Source organism: Centroberyx gerrardi, chromosome 2 (assembly GCF_048128805.1).
Source record: "Centroberyx gerrardi isolate f3 chromosome 2, fCenGer3.hap1.cur.20231027, whole genome shotgun sequence".
NCBI lineage: Eukaryota > Metazoa > Chordata > Actinopteri > Beryciformes > Berycidae > Centroberyx > Centroberyx gerrardi.
This window is the reverse complement of record NC_135998.1, coordinates 12,599,499-12,620,857: the sequence shown is the minus strand read 5'-3', so window position 1 is coordinate 12,620,857 and position 21,359 is coordinate 12,599,499. Positions and strand designations below refer to the sequence as shown.

Here is a 21,359-nt window from a genome sequence, read left to right as displayed (position 1 = left end):
TTGATTGACCTGATTTGAAATTGACGAAGATTCACCATAGATTAAAACATTTTGCAATAAAAGAAGTCCATTATGAGACTAAGGTGCATGGACATAAATATTCTCATGTGGAGCCGTGGAGAAAATAGATATTTCTCCTTTAGGGATCAATTAAGTATTACATTATTATTATAAGCCAACAAAAATACAACATAAATTTTAAGATATCGCTGTCAATCTAAAATTATGTGGTCTGGATGGGACTCCGCAAGCAGAGGATGAATGTGTACCCTGCTAGCATGATTTTAGTCCTGCCTCACCAGGACTAAGTGGATTCAGAGGATTAAGTATGGCTTGTAATGTGAAAATTTAAGATAGAGTATGTCAATCAATGTTATTTAGATACAACTTTGCATTCATTCATGAATTCATTGTCTTTACCCACTTATTCCTATTCAGGGTCACAGGGGGCTGGAGCCTATCCCAGCATTAATTGGGCAGAAGGCAGGGAAACACCCTGGACAGGCTGCCAGTCTGCCACAGGACTAACAGAGATAGAAAGACAATCACTCACACTCACATTCATACCTATCGGCAATCTAGAGTCTCCAATCCACCTGACTTGCATGTCAGGAGGGAGGAAACCAGAACACCTGGAGAAACCCAGATGAACACAGGGAGAACATGCAAACTCCTCACAGAAAAGGCCAGGAATCAAACCCTGGTTCTTCTTGCTGTGAGGTGACAGTGCTGCTAACCACTGAGCCTTGGCGCCGCCCTTAAAACTTTTCAATTGATTGCTATTCACAATAAAAGTTAAGGAAGAATGGGGCAATAGGTTGAGTTATTTACTCTCTACCCCTGCCTCTCTATTTCTTTCTGTGTCTCAGGGGAGCTGCTGGATGGCCAGCGAGGACTTGTCCCTTCCAACTTTGTGGAGTTTGTCCAGGACAAGGAAAAACCAGCGATTCAGGCTGGGGAGGGAGGGGAAGACCTGTGCCAACTGGACCATACACCCCTAAGCCTGATGGGCGTGGATGGAGGGGCCTCCCAGGACGGCCTCCTGGGCTCAGCCAACACCTTGGGACCCTGTAGCAATGGGACAGGGGGGCCCCTGGACCCTGAGGACCTCGCCGAAGATGTTGTGCCTTATCCCCGGAAGATCAACTTGATCAAGCAGCTGGCACGGAGCGTCATTGTGGCCTGGGAGCCTCCACTGGTGCCCTTGGGTTGGGGTAACATCTCTGGCTACAATGTGCTAGTAGACGGGGAGCCTCGTGCCAGCGTACCCTATGGTGGCCGGACCAAGTGTCTGCTGGAAAAGCTGGACCTGGACGGTTGTGTTCATCGCGTCTCAGTGCAGAGCGTTACCGACCGGGGCTTGTCAGACGAGCTGCGCTGCACCTTGCTGGTGGGAGCCAACGTGGTGGTGGCACCATGCGGTCTGCGCGTGGATGACATCCAGCGTGACACTGCCGAGCTCTCCTGGTTGCCTAGCAACAGTAACTATGGGCACACAGTGTTCCTGGACGGGGCAGAGCATGCGGCGGTGAAGCCGGGAAGGTATAGGCTACGCTTTCTCAACCTGAAGGCCATGACAGTATACAAGGTGACGGTGGTGGCGCGGCCGCACCAGGTGCCATGGCAACTGCCTCTGGAGCAGAGAGAGAAGAAAGAAACTGGTGTGGAGTTCTGCACTCAGGCTGCAGGTCAGCAAGGCTCATTTTGACTTCCTATTTATCTCAGAGATACAGTTTCACATTAATACTCACTACTAACATTGCCACAGTCTGTGGACTTTGTCAGCATGCAAATGTAGTTGTGTGGAAGTCTCACTTTTCACATGTTTGCCTTTTACATGTTTTGAAATAGTATTAATGTAGGGCAAATAGAAGTTGGAGGACTACAATTGTTATCATTGTATGTTTATTTCAGTGCACTATACTGTCTCCTTTAATATAGAGCGTAATAGCATGTAAAGGATTAGGTTATAGTACTGTGCTGTGGCAACTCTTACAGTAGCCACAGCCAAGGAAGAGTAGACACTGCCTTACCCTGCCATTGTTGTCTATTGTATTTTGTCTAGGTCCAACTCCATATTGCAGAACAGGTCAGAATGAAACACCAGTCCTGGGCTGGGTTTTTCCATAAGTTTTACCACTAAATTATCTTCTTCTATTGAAAACCAATGGGCAGAGATGATATTAGTGTTATGATACTTTTGGGAAACACCTGTAGTCATGAAACTGAGAATGAGTGGGACATAAATTATGTTTGGCATGAGCAACTAATGATGAGATCTGGGCAAAATAGCATTTGATTAGGGTTCTAGCATTAAAAAAATAGAAATTCTTCATCTACAAGTGATTGCCGTGTTGGGTCTATTCAAATGTCTAGTAAATTAAGCACACTTTAATATATGAAACCAATTTCAAATACAATTTTGCCCAAGTTTGCTCACTGCACAGTGCACACCACTAATTAGATTATAACAAAGCACCACAAGATATGATCAGTTATTATTTTGATGAGTCATTTCCTCAGCCTATAGGCTAGCCTGGAATAATAGATGCTATATAAAGGAATGCCACTGAAGGAACTTTTGCCTAATCTCCTCCACTGCTCACTGAAATGACCACATTGTATCAGTGTGCATTTGCTTCTGCCCGAATGCAGCCATCCTAGTTGTGCATGTTTTATCCAGTGACCCAGGAGAGTGGGAGACAAAAAATAGGCTGCACTCAGTCGATAGTCTCCTGCACGCAGACAAAACAGTCTTTCTCTCAGGTGGCCCAGGGCCCTATATAGTTTCATTTCGCCTTGAATTTTGTCTGCTCTCATGAAGAGTAATCTGAGATTATGGTACTAAACTATGATACTACCTAGAGTGAATGATGATATGAGTTCAGAAAATATTACACTACAGTATTACACAAGACGATTCCATATCACAACTCAATTTGATTGCATATAGAATGGATGATACAGTGTGACTGCAGTGCTATATTAAAAGCAATGATTTAATAGCTAAGTGACATTTCACTAAATATATGACAGCACACAACGTCTCATGAATGTGCCTCGCTACCGCCATCCCATCAAGTATCCGCATGGGTTGTGTGTATCTATACAAACTATGCACAAGGTGTTCTATCATCCTGTCACACAATTAAATAACTGTTGCAGCACTGAAAAATTTTTAGCTCAGTTTGTTGTATCCTGAATGCCCCCCTGCCCCCCCACCCCCTTGTGTGTGGGCATAGTTGTGCATGGTTGCGTGTGTGTGCATTTGTGCATTTGATGAATGCTTCACACCCTTCCCTCTTGTTTGTATGTTAGTGCTACTGAACCAGCCATCCATGTCACTAGGAATCTTACATAAAAATGTCTTCTTACGCCTGTTCTCCTACCTACCAGGCCCTCCCCATCCTCCCCAGGAGGTTCAGGTGCTCTGTGGCCAGGCTCCAGGGGTCCTACAGGTCCGCTGGAAGCCCCCCCTCCTCTCTCCCACAGGGACATCCAATGGGGCAAATGTCATTGGCTACGCAGTCTGCACTAAAGGACAGAGGGTGAGTTAGCAAGCATTAGCATTCCCAGCCGGAACCATATCCTTAATTTACATTTCACCCTACTTTATTAAAAGAAGGCAAGGTGAGCGATTTAGTCCTGGACAAGAGTACCACTCACGATTAGAGGGCAAATGAAAGTGTTCATCTCAGGGTCAATGACTGTGCATTAGTGCATGAGTTTACATAACATAGAGGGACAGGTTTGTGGAGAGTGCACTGACATATGGAGATGTAATGTGTATGGGTGCCATATTTCAAAGCCCTACACAGCAGTGCACAGGTACAACAGTATGTAAAACAGTGAGTGAATTGTTTTACCTGTGTTTTATGTAGATGATAGATGAGAGAGGATACATCACAGAGGGAGTTTTAATAGTCAAGTGTCTGCCTTTGAACGTGGCATTATGTCATCTCATCTGTGCCCTCAACATACACCGCAGTGCCACCTACCTATGATTCAGTGTCAGTGCAGGTATCTCAATCAGTGATCTGTGAAAGCTGTAGTAAAGTCTCTCACTCCCTCTGGTGAGCACCACAATATATCAACACACCATGTCTTGAAATGAATAACCATATGTTGTTTTCTGTGACAGTTAAATTAAACAATGACGATGTGTTTTGACTTCAATAAAACCATCACTTAAGCACATGGGCCCAGCAGCATATATAGACACCAACCTGCGTTTTAAGGCTAAAAGTAAAGAAATATATATATATATATAAATACAAATACGTGAAATTGACAAAAACAGAGGAAAGGAGGGAGTTTAACACCCCCACACCCTAAAGTTAGTGAATAGCAATATCATTCACATAACACAATTCACACATGTGGCAATGCATCAGCAAGGACATTACCCCTGCCACAGACATACCTGACTTTGACACCTTAGGCTTCTTCCAATAATAAACTCCACTGCATTAACCTTTTGTTTGTGTTCTGCATCTAGTACGAAAAACACTAGAGGGTTGTGATCGGTATAACCGATTAAGGGAACTCCACAAAAGCTGATATACACCTCAAAATGGAAATGGTTTAGAGCTAAGAATACTTCTCAGTGGTAGGGTACCCTCTGATATTGATTGAAGTTTTTAGAAAAGTACCAAATGGGGTGGTCTACACCTATAGAACCATATTGGAGGTGACTGGCCTTCATTCCATAATTTCCAGCATCTACTGCAAGTTTAAACACCTGATCATGACTAGGCACTGCAAGGACAGGAGCGACTTTAACAGGGCTTTAATCTGCTCAAAGGCAAACTGACAACTACCAGATCAAATGAAACAAACTTTTGTTCAATTCAAGAAATTAGTGAGAAACAGTGGAAAAAATCTTGCAAAACCTCTATAGTACCTAACCATCCCCACAAAACAGCACAGTTCTGTTCTGTAGGTGGGAACAGAGAATGCTAGAAGAGCCTCTACTTTTGAGTGAACAGGACAAACTTCGACCCACATTTTGTGTGACAGTGGCTTGACCAAATTCACATTTTGCAGTGTTCAGTGTAAGATTTGCAGCTACAAAGCCAGTCAAATCGAGCTCCCTTTTGCTGAAAATGCTGAGGCCAAGAATCTGAATAGACCAGGTCATGCAGATACAGCTGGCCTCACAACCTAGTAACCCAGACAGGGCAACGTTAACGAGTTTCTGATATGTAGCAAGCATGTTACCCATGCCATAGTGTCACAAGTGCGATGGTCATGTTGCTTCTGATGGCGGCAATGATAGCTAGATAGATTTGTGTTGTTGTTGTTGTTGAAGATGATTATGCTGCTGCTGTTGATGATATTGTCTTTTTTTTTTTATATCCAGATAGCGGAGGTGTTGTACCCACTGGCAGACTATGTTACCGTGGAGCTGACAAGGATTCAGTGCCTGGAGGCCAGGGAAGTCATCGTCAGAACGCTATCAGCACAGGGAGAATCCCAGGACTCCCAAGTCGCCGTCATTCCAAACAACCTGCTGGTGCCTCTACCCCCCCTTCCGCTGCCCCCACCCCTACACCCCCACACAGGCCCCCCTCCACACCCCCATGCTCAGCCCCATCTCCAGTCCCCTCACCTCGCCCACCCCAAGCCCCAGCTGCCCGCTCCACCCCAGGCACATGGACAACCGCTTCCGCTCCATCCTCCACACCCTCAGCCCCATCCCCGACTCACCCATCCAGGAGGACCGCCCCAGCCCCAGCTCCGGCCCCCACATCCTCAGCCCCAGCCCTTACATCTCCAGCCTCATCCGCAGCACCAAGGCCCCAGGCCGCAGCACCGACTGCCTCTGCTACCCCACCCCCAACCCCACCCCATACCTCTGAGACCAGTAAGTGCCAGAGACCTGGATGCCAAAGAGCAGGCGGCCCACCACGGAGGAGCCATTCCACCTGGCCAGCCTGGCTGGGACCCCAACCGCTCTCCGTCCGCCCAGCCCCCAGTGCCCATGCAAGGCCACACCCTGGAGGCCCCTCCCTCTGCCAACCCCCGCTCACCCTCGCCCCAGAGGATTCTCCCGCAGCCCCGAGGCACACTTATCCCAGACACCGTGGCCAAGGCCATCGCCAGGGAGGCAGCACAGAGGGTGGCGGCAGAAAGTGGCAAGGTATAACAAGAATGGAAAAAAAGCTACATTGCAGCAATCAGTAACACCACATTTGTATTATAAAAATGAATTAGACAGTCGCAAAAGGAAAAAAAAAATTGCCATAGCTGGTGGCAATCATTGACTTGACCATTAGTGAATGTTCACCAGATTGTTGGATTTGTAACCTGCCAAACACCTAGCTGTGAATTCAAGTTCATGCCACCTTAATAAAAAACATTTATAATATAGAGAAAAATTATGTACAGTCTCTGTATCACACATATTTTAAATTTAAACTCAATTTAAATAAAGGGGCAGTAAGGGCATGTAGCATTCTGTTGATGAATTACAATATATTACACCACAAAGACACATCACAGTTTGTTGGCCAGACAAATATAAATGTAAAGATCAAGTTATCATCAAAATAATGAAAATACAGTAACCAATAATGGTGAGGTCCCACTGTTTCTCTGTCCCTCCCTCTGACCCTCTTTCTCTGTCTTTCCCCGACTTTTCATGCATGTTTTCAGGGGGACAGGAGGCAGGGTGTGTACGGAGAGCAGGGTCAGTCATTCCACCAGCATCACTCTGATGAGGAAGAGGAAGACGAGGAAGGGTATGCTCGTGGCCGTAGGAGAGGAGCCTCAGTTGACGAGTTCCTCAGAGGCTCTGAGCTGGGGAGGCCGGTAAGAACAACATGATAAATGATGGATCATTTACCTTTCTCTGAGCTGCATCCCCGAATGTATTTTGTTCGCAATAATCCTCATTGTTCACTGGTTTACAGTAGACTAATACTAATAGGATTTTGAGAACTGAGCACTGCGCAAAACATGACAACTCTTTTGGTTGATACGCCGCAATTTTAGAATCTATGTAAACACGTAGTAACCTGTTTTGGGTGTCCATGTGTGCTTGTGTGTATGTGTGCATGCGCATATGTATGTATATGTTTGGTGTGTGTGGTGCATGTATGTATGTATGTGGATATGTACAATTGCATGTGTGTGTGTGTGTGTGTATATGTGTGTGTGTGTGTGTGTGTGTGTGTGTATGTGTGTGTGTGTGTGACTGCAAACAGCCTCACTATAGTCACAGTGAGGATTATCACAGTGAGAGCAGCAGGGGCTCTGATCTGTCTGACATCATGGAGGAGGATGAGGAGGAGCTGTACTCCGAGATGCAGCTGGAAGAGGGGCGGCGACGCAACTCACACAACACACTCAAGGTGCGGTTCTCAGCCCTTATTCCTTATTGGCTGATGGGTTAACATCAGCCAATAGCCAGCTAAATATACAGTAGACTATCAGTGTGAACTACACACTCATTTTGTGGTTGTGTGTTACTGTTATTGTCCAGTTATGTTAGATAATTTGGACTATGTTTTAAAAAAACAAGGTAGTCAAAAAGTTAGTTATTTGACTTTTTTGCACTGTTTTGAAAAGTGCTATATAAAATATGATGATTATGATGATAATGATGATGATTATTATTATCATTAGTAGTAGTAGTAGTAGTAGTAGTGTTGTTGTTGTTATTAAGTGTAATATAGCTTCGAAATCTGTGGCAATGTAGAAGCCACAATGAACGACCCTCCACACTGTAGAGTGGTATTGACTTTGCTCATCAATGTGTCTGGCAAAGTCTTAAATTATTGCAATTTTTTATTCAAATATGCTCTCAATATTTGCTTACAGTTCGAATTGGAATACTACAATTTTTCCTGTGTGCTTGTGTGTGTGTGTGTGTGTGTGTGAGTGTGTGTGTGTGTGTGTGTGTGTGTTTGAGTTTGTGCGTTTCAGTGTGTGTGTATGTGTCTGTATGTGTGTCTGCATGAGCGCTGCATGAGTTTGTGCACATACAGTATGTACATTTACGTGTCAGTGTGCAATACATGAATGTTTGTGTATTTTTCTGTGTTTGTGTGTGTGTGTGTTTCAGACAAACACCCCTGGTGGAGGTCGACATGACCGGGAGTCAGGAAGAAGAATTCCCCATGGTGGTTCCCAACCCCAGAGACGACCTCTCATGGTCCCTTCCATTGGTCAGTATGGGCACACAACTAGAGAGAGAGAGGCAGGGGAAATTCTGGAAGTTGTGTGTATACTTTTGATGTTCTCTGTGCCTTAGCGGTCTGTGTTGCTTTGTTAAAACCTCCATGAGCTTCCCTGTGTCTCCAGATCACTTCTGTGTCTTTGAACCATGCTCATGCCCTTCACATTACCTGAACGTAAGTTAGAGCTTGCGGACATTAACATAATGCAACAAGCTGACATTGTCCTAGACTAATGTGCACAGTAGCACCAATGTACATCACACAGAGACATAATAATGAACACTCATACTGATAAATAATCCATGGATAATTTTTCCACAGTGCTTCTCCATAGTTGCTTTTACTTTGTATGTTCATCATTACTTAGTATAGCATACCTAAGCATGGCCTCGGAGTTACTGCAATAGGAAGCTTCAGATGGCAAGAGGAAGCTTTAGTTTACCTTTTGGGTGGGGATGGGTGAGCTTTGCGTTGTAACCCCGTCGCCCTCTGATTGGTGTTTCCTGTAGAGATAACAACTGAGAGTAACAGTGAGGGAAACCTCTCCCCCATCAACGAGGATGTTTACTATGGCAGAGTAGCTCGGCACAGGACGTGGTCATCCCGCAGGCACATGGGCGGCACAGGCGCCAGGTCTCCCTATGGTACGTGCTGCTGCCTGCAGTCTCTTTGGGCCTCTCCCCCCTCCACCACAGCACAGCAACAAAAATGCCACTGGCAACTGGCAAATGGCAAGAAGTAGCTGTGGACACCTGCGAGTGCCTATTTTTTTTTCTTAAATAATAATATTTATTATTATGCTTACAGTTGCACAGCATGACTCACTGCACTGCACTGAAATGGTGGACCCACTGGGGAACCATACCTGGGCTCCAAGATGGCCATTCCCACAGTTGCGGATGATGAGATAACTGATTGATTGATTGACTGCTCAGAGAATGCCTCCCTCACTGCACTGAACTCCAGATGCCTGCTAAACCCCTTCCCTTTGTGGTACAACCACACCTACCACCACCACTACACTTTTACTGGGGGCATTGATGCATGAACGGGGAAGAAAGTTAAGGGGTAGACATTAAAGAGTGACTGCACTGTCACTGCTATTTTGTCTCATGTTTCTTTGGGCATTTGAGTTTCTTTGGACATTTGAGTTTGAACTTTAGTTTAGCAACTGTTGACAATGCAGTTGCCCCTAACATCTCAGTCCTAACAACATTTAATGGAATAATGCAATAACTAAAACTAGGTATGCACATGTGCATCGTAAATAATTTTCCAAATTATCTTACATTCACATTAATGAGCAAAACAATTATGTTTTCTTAGGCATAAAAATATTATAATATGGCCTATTTTCAAGGGACCTACAAAAAAACAATAGCAACAAGTGATAGCTGATAGATCAAAGCCATGCAACAACTGTAATTTAATGTACCATTATTATAACAAAATTGACCTTTCAAAATAGGATTTTTTTTTTCAATTATTTTCTAGCATTCTAGCATTTTGGAGTATTTTCTGGAAAGAAACATTTTTGTATTTCTCTGAATCAAGAGTATTTGCTAGCTGTAACAGAGTTAACCATCAAATGGAACTCCCATTAAAGACTCTTACATTCAATTTCTTTTGAATCTGTTGTGCAGCACAATCATTAGTTATTCAACCTTCTCAACATAAGACTTACCCAGGTCCGTCAGTTTCCATACAGCCTACCACAGCTACAGTCCATTCATCTCTTCCTTTGCCGGGGTACTTGGCAGCAGCAGCCTGTTCCTCCATTGGTTGCACCTCCACTTGCTCACCTGTATCCACATGGACCCACAGCACAGTCAGATCCATCTCATATGGGGCTTCTCTCTCAGCAGCCACTGTATGGGGCACCCAAATCTAGCATTCCTGACTTCCTCCTTCCTGACTGGGATCCGAAAGGGATTTTGCAAACCTCAAACTAGCATTAGATAATCTTCTTAATCCTTACCCACAACTTGGTGAGAAGTATAAGTATCATGTCCTCCTTGAGCATCTAAAGCTCTTTCCTGTCTTGCCGCCACCATCCAACGTCTTAAACTGGTGTGATGCCAGCTGAAATTCTCTCAGGCCAAGGCACTAACTTCAGAGGGGCAAATTGAGAGCTCCAGGAGACTTAACAGGCACTGGAAACTGAGCATCAGGAGAAGCTCAACAGTTATCAAATTACCTTCAAGTTCAATCTACCCGATTCCTCTCACTTCGAAGTAGCACAGGAGAGAGAAATAAGGTCAGTCAAGAGTGCTGTAGCCCCAGTCAGTGCCTGAGGATGTTTTACACATTGTTATAGTTGAGGTTGAAGGCATCCTTAATTCTAAACTGCTGGGTTACACATCCTCTGGTATAGCCAATCCAGATCCAATAACTCCAAACCTTCTCCTGATGGGGCGGTGGGATTCATCTCTACCATAATTGACTTCTATCCCTGAGTCCAAACCTCCAAGCTCTGACAAACCTGCTCTGGCCTAGATTATTATTATTATTATTATTATTATTATTATTTGCCCACTCTCCAGTCCCACGATAAGTGGCAAAGGTCCAGATGGACGAGCGAGAGTAGCAGAGGTGTGACTTTAAGGCAAGACAGAGTCGAGGCCAGTGACCCGCCTTATAACATTACCTGCTCTGCCCAGAGGCATGACATGAAGAAGTATTTTAAGATGCACACTCACTGTGCTCCTGTGGAGGCGGCAGTTGAGTATTCTCAGATGGCATGCACTGTATTTAAATCACCACCAGATGGAGCCATTCCAACCCCATGCTAACACTAACCTCCCTACTTCCCATTCAATCAACCCAATCGGTAGCAGATGCATTGCTCAGGCTCTGGCTTCAACATCACTCATTCCAAACAGTTGTGGTGTGGCACAATGGATTCAAGACTCTTTAATGGGAGTTCCCTTTTATGTTCAACTTTGTTACAACTGGCAAATACTCTTGAGTCAGAGAAATACTAATTAACAGTATAAATGTAAATGGTACCTTACCTATATTCCATTTAATAAATAACGAAAATTTCATCAATAGTCTAATGTAACCCTTCTGAAATAGGCCAACTGCATCCTGCAGCTGCAAATCAAGTTAAATAAGCTAAATGTAGTGGTTATGTCATATTTCCAATATGACATAACCACCAAAAATGGCGACCAAAAAATGAGTCTGTTTTATCATCTCTTTTAAAGCTTTATCAACACATCACTGCATGTGTAGCCTGGTAAATTCAACTTTGACAACACAAGCATAATAAAATATATTGCAGGGAGAGAGTCTTAATAAGCCTATCAAAAATAAACAATAGCTGACTGACCATATTGGTTTTCTTGCGAACACTTTAAGTACTGCAATCTTACCACAAAATATACCTATTCAAGACAAGACATGCTGTGATGGCACAATTCAAGTCAGTTTTCCAAAAGTAATAGTTTTTAAAATACTGATAGCAATTAATTTAATTTCAAAAACTTGATATAGTGATTACCCTAGGAAGAAATATTCAAATATTGATTATTCATGAATTCTCCTGAATAAAATCGAACTTTTGGCCATTTTATTAGCCTTAGTTTGTAGAAATGTAGTGAAGTTTAGAGTAACTAGCATCTTGTGTTATACAAGGGGTGGCGATAGATCAAGAATTACACTTATTGAAGAATTACACTGACTTAGTTACATTTTCATTTTGATATGAAGTGAAAATAGACATAGACTTATGTATACATACATACAACTACTATATGCTCTTGATATTAGAGACAATAGCTGTAGCTTTTATTTAGGCTTTTGGTAGCATGCATGTCAGAGTCTTGTGTGTTGCTGGTGTTGCTGAATGTGTCATTCTGTGTTTTCACCTCCATGTATCACTTCTATGTAATACACCATGTTTGTCTTGCCCCTCATTTGTCACTCACTTATAAATGCATATTGAAACATAAGTACGTACGAATAATTATAAATAAATGTAGTGTGTGCTGAATGATTAAATGACAAAGTAAGAGATTGACAACAGATTTATGCCTGCATGCTGACAGACAGAAGTATGGTTGGATATCAAAATCCAATCCATCATGCGATACTGCATGATCAAATCGATATAACTTGTAAAAGGCAAAAATGTTCCTTTCATTAATTTCATACTCCACAAAGGCATGCCTAACATGCGTCACTATGTACACGTATGGGATTACATATTGTAGAAGTGGTATATATATGCTGCATTGGCTTTTGTCATTAGTTTAAATGATTTCCACCGTGTGAGGAGCAGAAGATTAGAGTCACTAAACTCTCTGCTCCATTTTATATCTAATTGTGACCAAACGCCATGAACCCAGGCACATTTAACTTTACAGGAGACCGAGTTTACATCAGAAAAAAAATATCAAAATGCACTTGTATGATTCAATAATTAATAATTGGTTGACCTCTATTATGTAATGAAATTATACATTTAAATTAAAATTAATACATTTAAAACCTTGAATGCAAGGATCAAATATACATGCAAAAACAAAAAACTGTCTCCCACAATGTGCCTGTTTTCCATGTTGGGTCACATTTATTGCTTGTTCTGTTCTGTGATGCAGGATGATGGGATTTTTTGTCTCCCTTATGTTAAAGATGGCTACAGGGATCGGGAACGCCGCTCCCCTCCGTACTATGATGAGTCGGAGCCTGAGGAATCCTTCCGGATCTTTGTGGCGCTCTTTGACTACGATCCTCTCTCCATGTCCCCCAACCCAGATGCAGCTGATGAGGAGCTGCCCTTCAAAGAGGGACAGATCATTAGGGTGGGTGCTTCGAATGAGACATAGTCAAATACGATGAGGTGCTGCCTTTATTTGGCTCTGAATGTGAAGCCACACTGTGGAACACCCTGCCAAAGAATATTAGAGAGGCAGGCTCTGTAAGCATTTTCAAATGACTGCTAAAAACCTATGGCTTAGCTTTTATAGCCTTCATTTTAACTGTTTAAATTGATTTTCTATTTTACTTGATTTGATTCTTTTAATGCAATGCATTTTGCTTGTTCTTTTATATGAATTTTATCTTTTTATCTGTCTTTTATCTGCCTTCTATTGATATAAAGCACATTGAGCTGCTATGTTCTATATGAAATAAAGGTTATTATTATTATTACTAGTTTTTAGCCCCATTTGGGCCTTCTTACACAAATTTGAACCTTTCTCAGAACGATCAGTAATTTCAACATTACTGTATGGCTTAAATGGTTATTTTGGCATAAAATAATTAGAGAAATCTTTTAATGTGTCTTCATTCAACACTAACGGCTATCATAAAAGTCACTCAGCCTGAATCTATCTTACATTAGTACTGCAGGCGTACCCTATGGGTGGCTAATCAGCACAAGAGAAGTGCAGTATTGTAAAAAGTGGGAGTTCTAAGATAGCAACATATACATAACTCTCTCACTCCCTTGTGTTCCAGGTGTATGGTGATAAAGACACAGATGGGTTTTACAGAGGGGAGGTGAGGGGCAGGATGGGGTTGATCCCCTGTAACATGGTGTCAGAGATAAGGGCCGAGGATGAGGAGACCATGGACCAGCTCATCAAACAGGGCTTCCTACCGCTCAACACGCCCGTGGACAGAATAGGTAACACACAAGTTTGCTCATGCTCATACACACACACACACACACACACACACACACACTCATGCACGCACACACAAATGCCTCTCTGGGAGTCTATCCATAATACATCAATACATCACATTTTTTGTCAGAGTAGATTGAAAAGACCACACAAAATATTGGACACAAACAATGTAAAGAAGCAATACTCACCTTTGAGACTGGCAACTAGGAAGACTATGGTGGGGAGAGGGGTTGTTTATGGAATGTGAACTAAATAAACAAATAAATATTGTACATCCTAACATTGGGATAATTGTTTTTCTTTTGAAATACTAACTGAATTTCTATCAATAATTCAAGTGTAATAACCTGAAATGTCAAAATTAAAATCATGCTTTGGTTTAAAAGTCTGCAAACAAGGGATTGCAAGTAGCCATCCCTTTGATTTTTTCAAGGATTGTGAACCAGAAAGGTTCAGATCAAACGTTGTAGACAGCTTGTTAAAATGCCTTCCCTTATCCCTTCCAGAGCAGAACAGACGAGGCCTCCGTCGAGATCAGGCCTCGAGGAGGATGGTGGCCCTGTACGACTACGACCCGAGAGAGAGCTCCCCGAACGTTGATGTTGAGGTACCACAAACTGCTGCAGACACGCTCCCATACACACAAGAGCTGGCAGACCCGAGGAAGTATTGGAGGGTACTAAAAGGGGAAAAAAATCCAGTCTAACACCAGTTGTTTTTACTTATGTTGACGATTGTTGGCCTTATGGTGATCACTGACTTATTTTACCTACTTTTTTATTTACCACACATTGATCGAAGGAAAGAGAATACCCGCAAATTGAATCTTCCTCTCAATTAGCTTTTGCAATGTTTCAACCGGCTGTGGGTCTTTGTCAGACAACATGATCGACCCACATCTAATAAAGTAAAAAAAACAGTAAAACTATTGGGAGCAAGATTCAGCATGTAAGTATTCCTTTTCTTTATTGAATTTCGTTTTTTAACCTGCATCTGAGAAAATCTGAGATTTTTTTGCATCTCAAGTTACCACACTCTCTCACAGTCACAATCATAATCACACCGACTGGCAAACTATTTTACAAGGGGTTGTATTGACAGTAAAGGTGCAGGTCTGGGATATGTTTCGCCTTACAGTAAAGATCACAAAAACGAGTTGAAGCCCCATTTGCACAATCCACATCTCAAAGCTTTAAAATCCTTGTCTTCTCTTTATCTACATGTCCTCCTTTGTGACTGGTATAGATTTAATAAGGGGAATCAATATGGAAAATTGTCTTTTACCTGGATTCACCTCAGCAGTGCACTTCACGAAAAGAGCAGGCGTCCCTACTATTTTGTACATTCAGTGTATATTCCTTTCTTTTTCTCTGTCTCCTGATAGGCTGAGCTGACCTTCTGTGCTGGTGACATCATGGCTGTGTTTGGAGATATTGATGAAGACGGGTTTTATTATGTGAGTGCCACTTGTCCACCATGTTAGCTTCTTTATTTCCACAGAAAATAGAGAGAGAGAAGATACACTGAGATAGATTATTTTCCATTTGAACTGTATTATTTATTGTTGAACTGTTGACTATTGATAATCATTATATGGTAGAGTGTCAACCCAGCACACACACACACACACACGCACACGCACGCACACGCACACACACACACACACACACACACACACACACACACACACACACACACACACACGCTGCATCTTAATGCTTTGGCAATAGTGTTCTAAACTTTCATGCCAATAAAGCCAATTGAATTGTGAAAAAAATTGATTATTTTCAGCCACTTGTCAGAAATGGCCTCAACTCTCTTATTTGAACAACCACATTGTTTCCTCACCTCACCTCACCTCACCTCCTCCCTCCATTATCCTTTCTTTTCCTTTCCTCTCCATCCCTGTCCTCTCCTCTCCTCTCTTCAGGGTGAAATCAACGGCCACCGTGGTCTGGTCCCCTCCAACTTCCTGGAAGAAGTGCCTGATGACGTGGAGGTGTACCTGACAGACACTCCGTCCCACTACCCCCAGGAAGAGCCTGCCAACCGGCCCCCCGCCAACTCTGCCGCCACCGTCACAGAGGGCAAACGGGTACATCATCATCGCCGCTCTCAGCGCTAGGCCCTGTGTTCATCCATCCTTCGTCCTCTCTCTTGATTTCCGTCTCTCGCTTCCTCCACTTGCCGTCTATGTGCTGTTCAGTGTGTGTGTTTGTCCATGTGGTGACAGTGGTGACTCTTTACAAACTAACAACCCCCCCCCGCCCCCCCCCCCCTCACCCTTTGGAAAAGGGGAAAAAAATCCAGTCAAACACCTTTCTGAGTCTCAGAGAAAGGAAGAAGCAAAGCCTGATATGGACAGAGAGAGAATAGACCTTGGGAGCTCTGCGGGTGATTTATGCATGCAGCACTGGCAAAGGAGGGTGAAGATTTGAAAAAGGCTAAACTCATTCCTTACACAAGATAATTTGGTACCTCTTTGCACTAAAACACAAAATCAAATTCTGGTTATTGTGTATAATAAGTGCTTTATTAACACATACCAGTTGTTTCCCCATGACACTGAAAGAAAATATTTGCCTAACAAAAAAACAACTTTAAAAGGTTAATAAGAGAGAAAAGCATGCCTTTTTCAAAAGTAAACTTGATACGTTTTATAATAACTTTCTTGGCTCAACTGCTGTATTTCCTTAAAGAGGCTTTGTTTCTTTTTGTATACTGCACACACATCAAACAATCTATTTTTCAGGCCTGTTGACAGTGGATACAGATATACCATGTTTGATCTGAGCTAGTAAGAGAAAACTAACCGCTACACTGAGACGTCCATACTGTATTGTTACAATGGAAAAATAAAAGAAAAAATTGGATATAAAAAAAAATATTTTGCGCTCTGTGTCCATGTGTGTTGGTGTTGTTGTTGATGTTGTTGTTGTTTTTATTTTCAGTTTTCATAGTGGTGTGGGTTTTTACTGACGATGATGATGCTGCCACATCTGATTTCTTTTTTTTCCTCACCTGCTTGGCAAAACAAAACAAACAAACAGAAGAAGATTGTTCATTTCACACCATAAATGGCTCTGTCTGCCTTGTACAGTAAGTCAGCAACTTGAGATACCAAACTGAATGTTCTAATGCACACAGCTTGTGGTCACACCCGTGAGATTTAAACGCCGGTAAACATTATGGAAGCACTCGTCAAGTGTTTCTGTAACGCTTTGCTTTGGCGGCGAGATGTCAGATCAGCGAAATTACCACTGATTTCTTCTAGTTTGAGCATTACCAAAACGTTTAGACCTGTTACAAATTATATATCTGTTTACAAATGTCGATTTTGTAAGGCATATTTCTAATGTTTTCCTGGCAAATGCTGTCATTATCATTCTGTTTGAATAGCATCCATTTGGCACCCACAAGCTTTATAGTTTTTATATAACATTAACAATTTGGACTTAGATCTAAGCAATTTAAAATTAGCCCTCATTTCTAATTACCCATGCTAAATTGGAAAACACCATGATATCAAAGACAAAAATATAGTGATACTGAAGGTGTACATATATATATATTTGTGTATGCAGCTAATGCATTAGATGAGACGCCTGGTATCTACAGTTGTGTCCCTGGGTGTTGTATATGATTGTATTGTATGTTCCCTCATGGCCTACTGGTGGTGGACCTCTCTGGCTCTGTGGCGTGCTAATGTCGTGCTCACCATTTGATGGCTTTTTCCTAAGTGTTTCTTCTATATATATATATATATGTGTGTGTGTGTGTGTGTGTGTGAGAGAGAGAGAGAGGGGGAGAGGGGGAGAGGAAACACATATCTCTTGTGACGCCTTTCCAGAAACATTACTTTCTAATACAGACTCATTACAAATTGTGTAAGTGTGTCAACACAAGCAGTAAAAAATAACAGCAAATCCACCGATTTTGGCGGTCCAATGTATGAAAAATTGCAATTATCAGTTATATTCACACTAATACAATCAACCACACTCACAAAAAACAAGAATCATTTGCTGTAGTTTATGGTTGATTTTTAATTAATAAATAGCCTACAAATTCTTTTGGATGTGGGCGTTCCAACGAGTAAAACACAAGAATGCTTTCAAAATGAAGCAGCAAAATACCGTTCTTCTGCTAAAAAAGTATCAAATGGACTATTATAACTGAAATGTTGTGATAATGTGTTCAGTTGCAGCTATTTAAACATATATGTTGAAAGGAGGTGTTTTAATCACTTTTTGGGTTCAACTGTTGGCCCTGTGTATTTTTCAAGACAATCAATCGTCATGGTGGCAAAAACTAGGAAAATAAGGCCCATGTTGAAAATAACTGGAATTATCCTTTAATAAATGAGATTACATTTAATAGTAGCCTACTTATCAATTTAATCTAGAAAATACAATGTTTTAGAGTCTATATTGTAGCTGAAAAGCAATTAATTGCATATCTCAACTAGGAAATTCAAACACACAATCAATAAGACATCATTGGTAACACTTTACAATAAGGGTACATTAATTAATTTAACTGTTAATTTATTAACAGTTAACTAATGTGTCTGGTAATCATTTAATAATGGTGTTCATGTTAACTAAGGTATTAATTTATACATTATTTAATAGTCATCTTTATAAACTATTAAATAATGTATAAATGAATACCTTAGTTAACATGAACACCATTAGTAAATTACACATTAGTTAACTGTTAATTAAGGGTTAGTTAATGCTTATTAAGCATTAACTAACCCTTATTAAGCATTAACTAACCCTTAACTTAACGTGTACCCTTATTGTAAAGTGTTACCACATCATTGCATTAGTGCATATTTTGCTCATTATGTGTGTTCAGTAAATGGCCACTTCAGATGTGTGAGGATTGGATAAATGATAATGAATCAATTCTGATAGATACATGGAGAGCTCAAACTCTGAGGGCTACTCAGAGTTTTTGTTTAGAGGAGGATATGCAGTTCCAAAACTTTCACCATACTGTCTTTTCTAGTGAAAGATGGTAGTCCTTAGTGGGGTTTTTGTTTGTTTTAAGCCTTGATGAAAAAACACAGCGAGATTAAAAGACAGAGAGAGGCCTAGTCTGCAGTATGAGAGCGCTGCTTGCTTTATAATACCCCGCCCCATGCCTCCACACCTCCCCATGGCTTCTCTCCTCAGGTTACCACAGAAACCACTGACACCATTGACAACGATGCCGCGCCCGTCCGAGCGCCGTCCCCCATCGTGCGGCCCCTCCTCCCAGGTACCATGAGGCCCCTCAGCCCTACGAGGGGCCCCCATGTTCCGCTGGACCCACGGGATCCCCAAGACCTGGCAGCCAAGAAGAAGAAAGGACTACTGTCCAAGGGGAAGAAACTGCTGAAGAGACTCTCCCCCGTGAAATAAAAACAAAACACACATGTACAATACGTGCACATGCTGGGCTCTGTATATTGCATACATGCAATCAACTCTGATCCAACAACACATGGCAGAGAGGATGTGAGCTTTGTCTTCTGGACCGTGTGAGCCTATTTGAATATAATCAGTGATACAATTATTCATGTTCAGTGATGAATACAAATCGACTTAATTATGTACAGTGCAGCGTGCCAAAATCAAGAGAGAGGTCAGCTCACACAAATACAATTAACTGTGATGTATTTTAAATCAAGGGATGATAAAAAAAAAAAAAAAACTAGGATTTTCATGACATGTATTTTACTCTTTTCTTTATCATTTAGTTGAATAAACTTTACTGGTGCATTTATTTCAAGCAGGGTAGCCATGGAAAACACATCTGGATACATCAAAGTTTTCAATAGACTTTACTCAGCAAAAAAAAACATTCACATTGTGGAGTATTGATGTCAATACGAGGAGACATAGACCATACTCCTAAGAAAATCTGAAATAGACTACACTGTTATTGAGGCATTCTGTTAAGTAATGCTGGCTGCTAACACAAAGGCTTTATTCAGTGCAATATCATAGAAAGGTGGTAGCATACGGGCGTTTAAACCACAAGAGGGAGGAAGAGAAACATTTCTGCTTTTACCTGTGGTTCAGCAGAGAGGGGTTGCTGTGATGAAAGGAATTCAAACAGAATTGCAGATTGGCGACAGGGCATTAAAGCAAATAGAACATGAGCAACATCAGGCAAGCTTAGCCGTCTCAGTGGCCTTTATGAAAACAATATGAGCATGACATTCCTCATTTTTCTACATGACAAGGTTGATTTACACCGGTTTTATTTTTTGCTGAGAATCGCTTGTGTATTGTCATCTTCTGAAGATAAAATAATAACAGAAATGTTTATTGTCCCAGCTGTCAAACTGTCATGAAACGCCTAGTTCAAGACAACATTTTGTGTCTGTCTTCCTATTGCACAAAGGTGGGTGTTTTGTCTGATGATTGGTAAAGACATGTTTTGTGTGCCTGTGTGTGTGTGTGTGTGTGCGTGTGTGTGTGTGTGTGTGTTTGTGTGTGTGTGTATGTAAGGCAGTATGTGTGTGATGCATTCATGTTTGTACATCTTTTTTTCTGAAAAAGAGGCCATGTAGTTATTGGTCTTGTGATCTAGTGATGTGCTGCTACCTCCATCGCCTGTGTACTGTTTAGTTTTGTTGTCTCATGTTGATATAGAGGGCCATATTGAAACCTCATAGAAATTACAAGTCAAGACATCAAGGTGTGCATTGTCCTCTGGTTTGGTCACATCCACCTGAGGTCTCATAACTGTAGAAAGAAATACTAACTTTTACTTGAGTACATTTTTCGCATCTGCTTTTTACGTACACATACGCTCAACATGACTCGTCACGTAAGGACTATACCATACACAAATGTAACATGTCGCACACATTATATACAGTTAAAAGGGAATCTGGCACAGAGCAGATTTTACATTATTCCTATGATCTTGGACAATTTAACAATTCATGAAATGAGCAGGTCTACTCAAAGCTAGAATCCGGAGAGCTAAGGCTTTAATCAGTGATGTCAACGTTCCGTAGCTGCTCCATTTACTTTGTTGACTCGCTGAATGTTTTATATATTTGTTTGAGCTTTCACAACCAAATGAACTTATTTGCATAATGCCACTAAAAGATCTGCACCAGAAAATGTATCTAGATCACCAGAAACGACTTAATACCCTGCAGATTGTCACAGTGACTGTCTACTAAATCAGTCTCTCATTCATCGTCAGTGGAGAAGTTCCAGAAAATGTCTATTGATTACATTATAGATTAGTCTTGTATGGGGTGAGATTTTTGCCACCAGACAACTGGATTTCAGTTTTGAATGTGTATGTGATCAGTGAAGTTGAATGTTGGCATTTCAATGTGACTTTTTAAAAATTACACTTGTCTTTACTTGTTTAAAATTCAGTTTTTCAATATTCCTTTTCAATTTAATTGAAAAACACAATCACTGTTATATGTAGTACACATATGTAAACTCTACTCAACCTTTCAAAGCTGATTTCAAATTCAGCTCTTGAAAAGCTTTCAGATTGTGGCACATCTGGG

General features: G+C 41.6%; 1 protein-coding gene across 1 annotated transcript in view; it reads left to right on the top strand.

Annotated features, from left to right (window-relative positions):
- Positions 1-19,233, top strand: part of rimbp2a (RIMS binding protein 2a) — a 77,248-nt gene extending 58,015 nt beyond the window's left edge. The window contains 14 exon segments of the mRNA XM_071905171.2: positions 870-1,688; positions 2,066-2,089; positions 3,397-3,548; positions 5,363-6,196; positions 6,658-6,813; positions 7,209-7,355; positions 8,069-8,171; positions 8,693-8,827; positions 12,822-12,991; positions 13,650-13,818; positions 14,329-14,429; positions 15,207-15,278; positions 15,753-15,917; positions 19,006-19,233. Of these exon segments, the coding sequence (XP_071761272.1) occupies positions 870-1,688; positions 2,066-2,089; positions 3,397-3,548; positions 5,363-6,196; positions 6,658-6,813; positions 7,209-7,355; positions 8,069-8,171; positions 8,693-8,827; positions 12,822-12,991; positions 13,650-13,818; positions 14,329-14,429; positions 15,207-15,278; positions 15,753-15,917; positions 19,006-19,233 (3,275 nt within the window).
- The last annotated feature ends 2,126 nt before the right edge of the window (positions 19,234-21,359 follow it).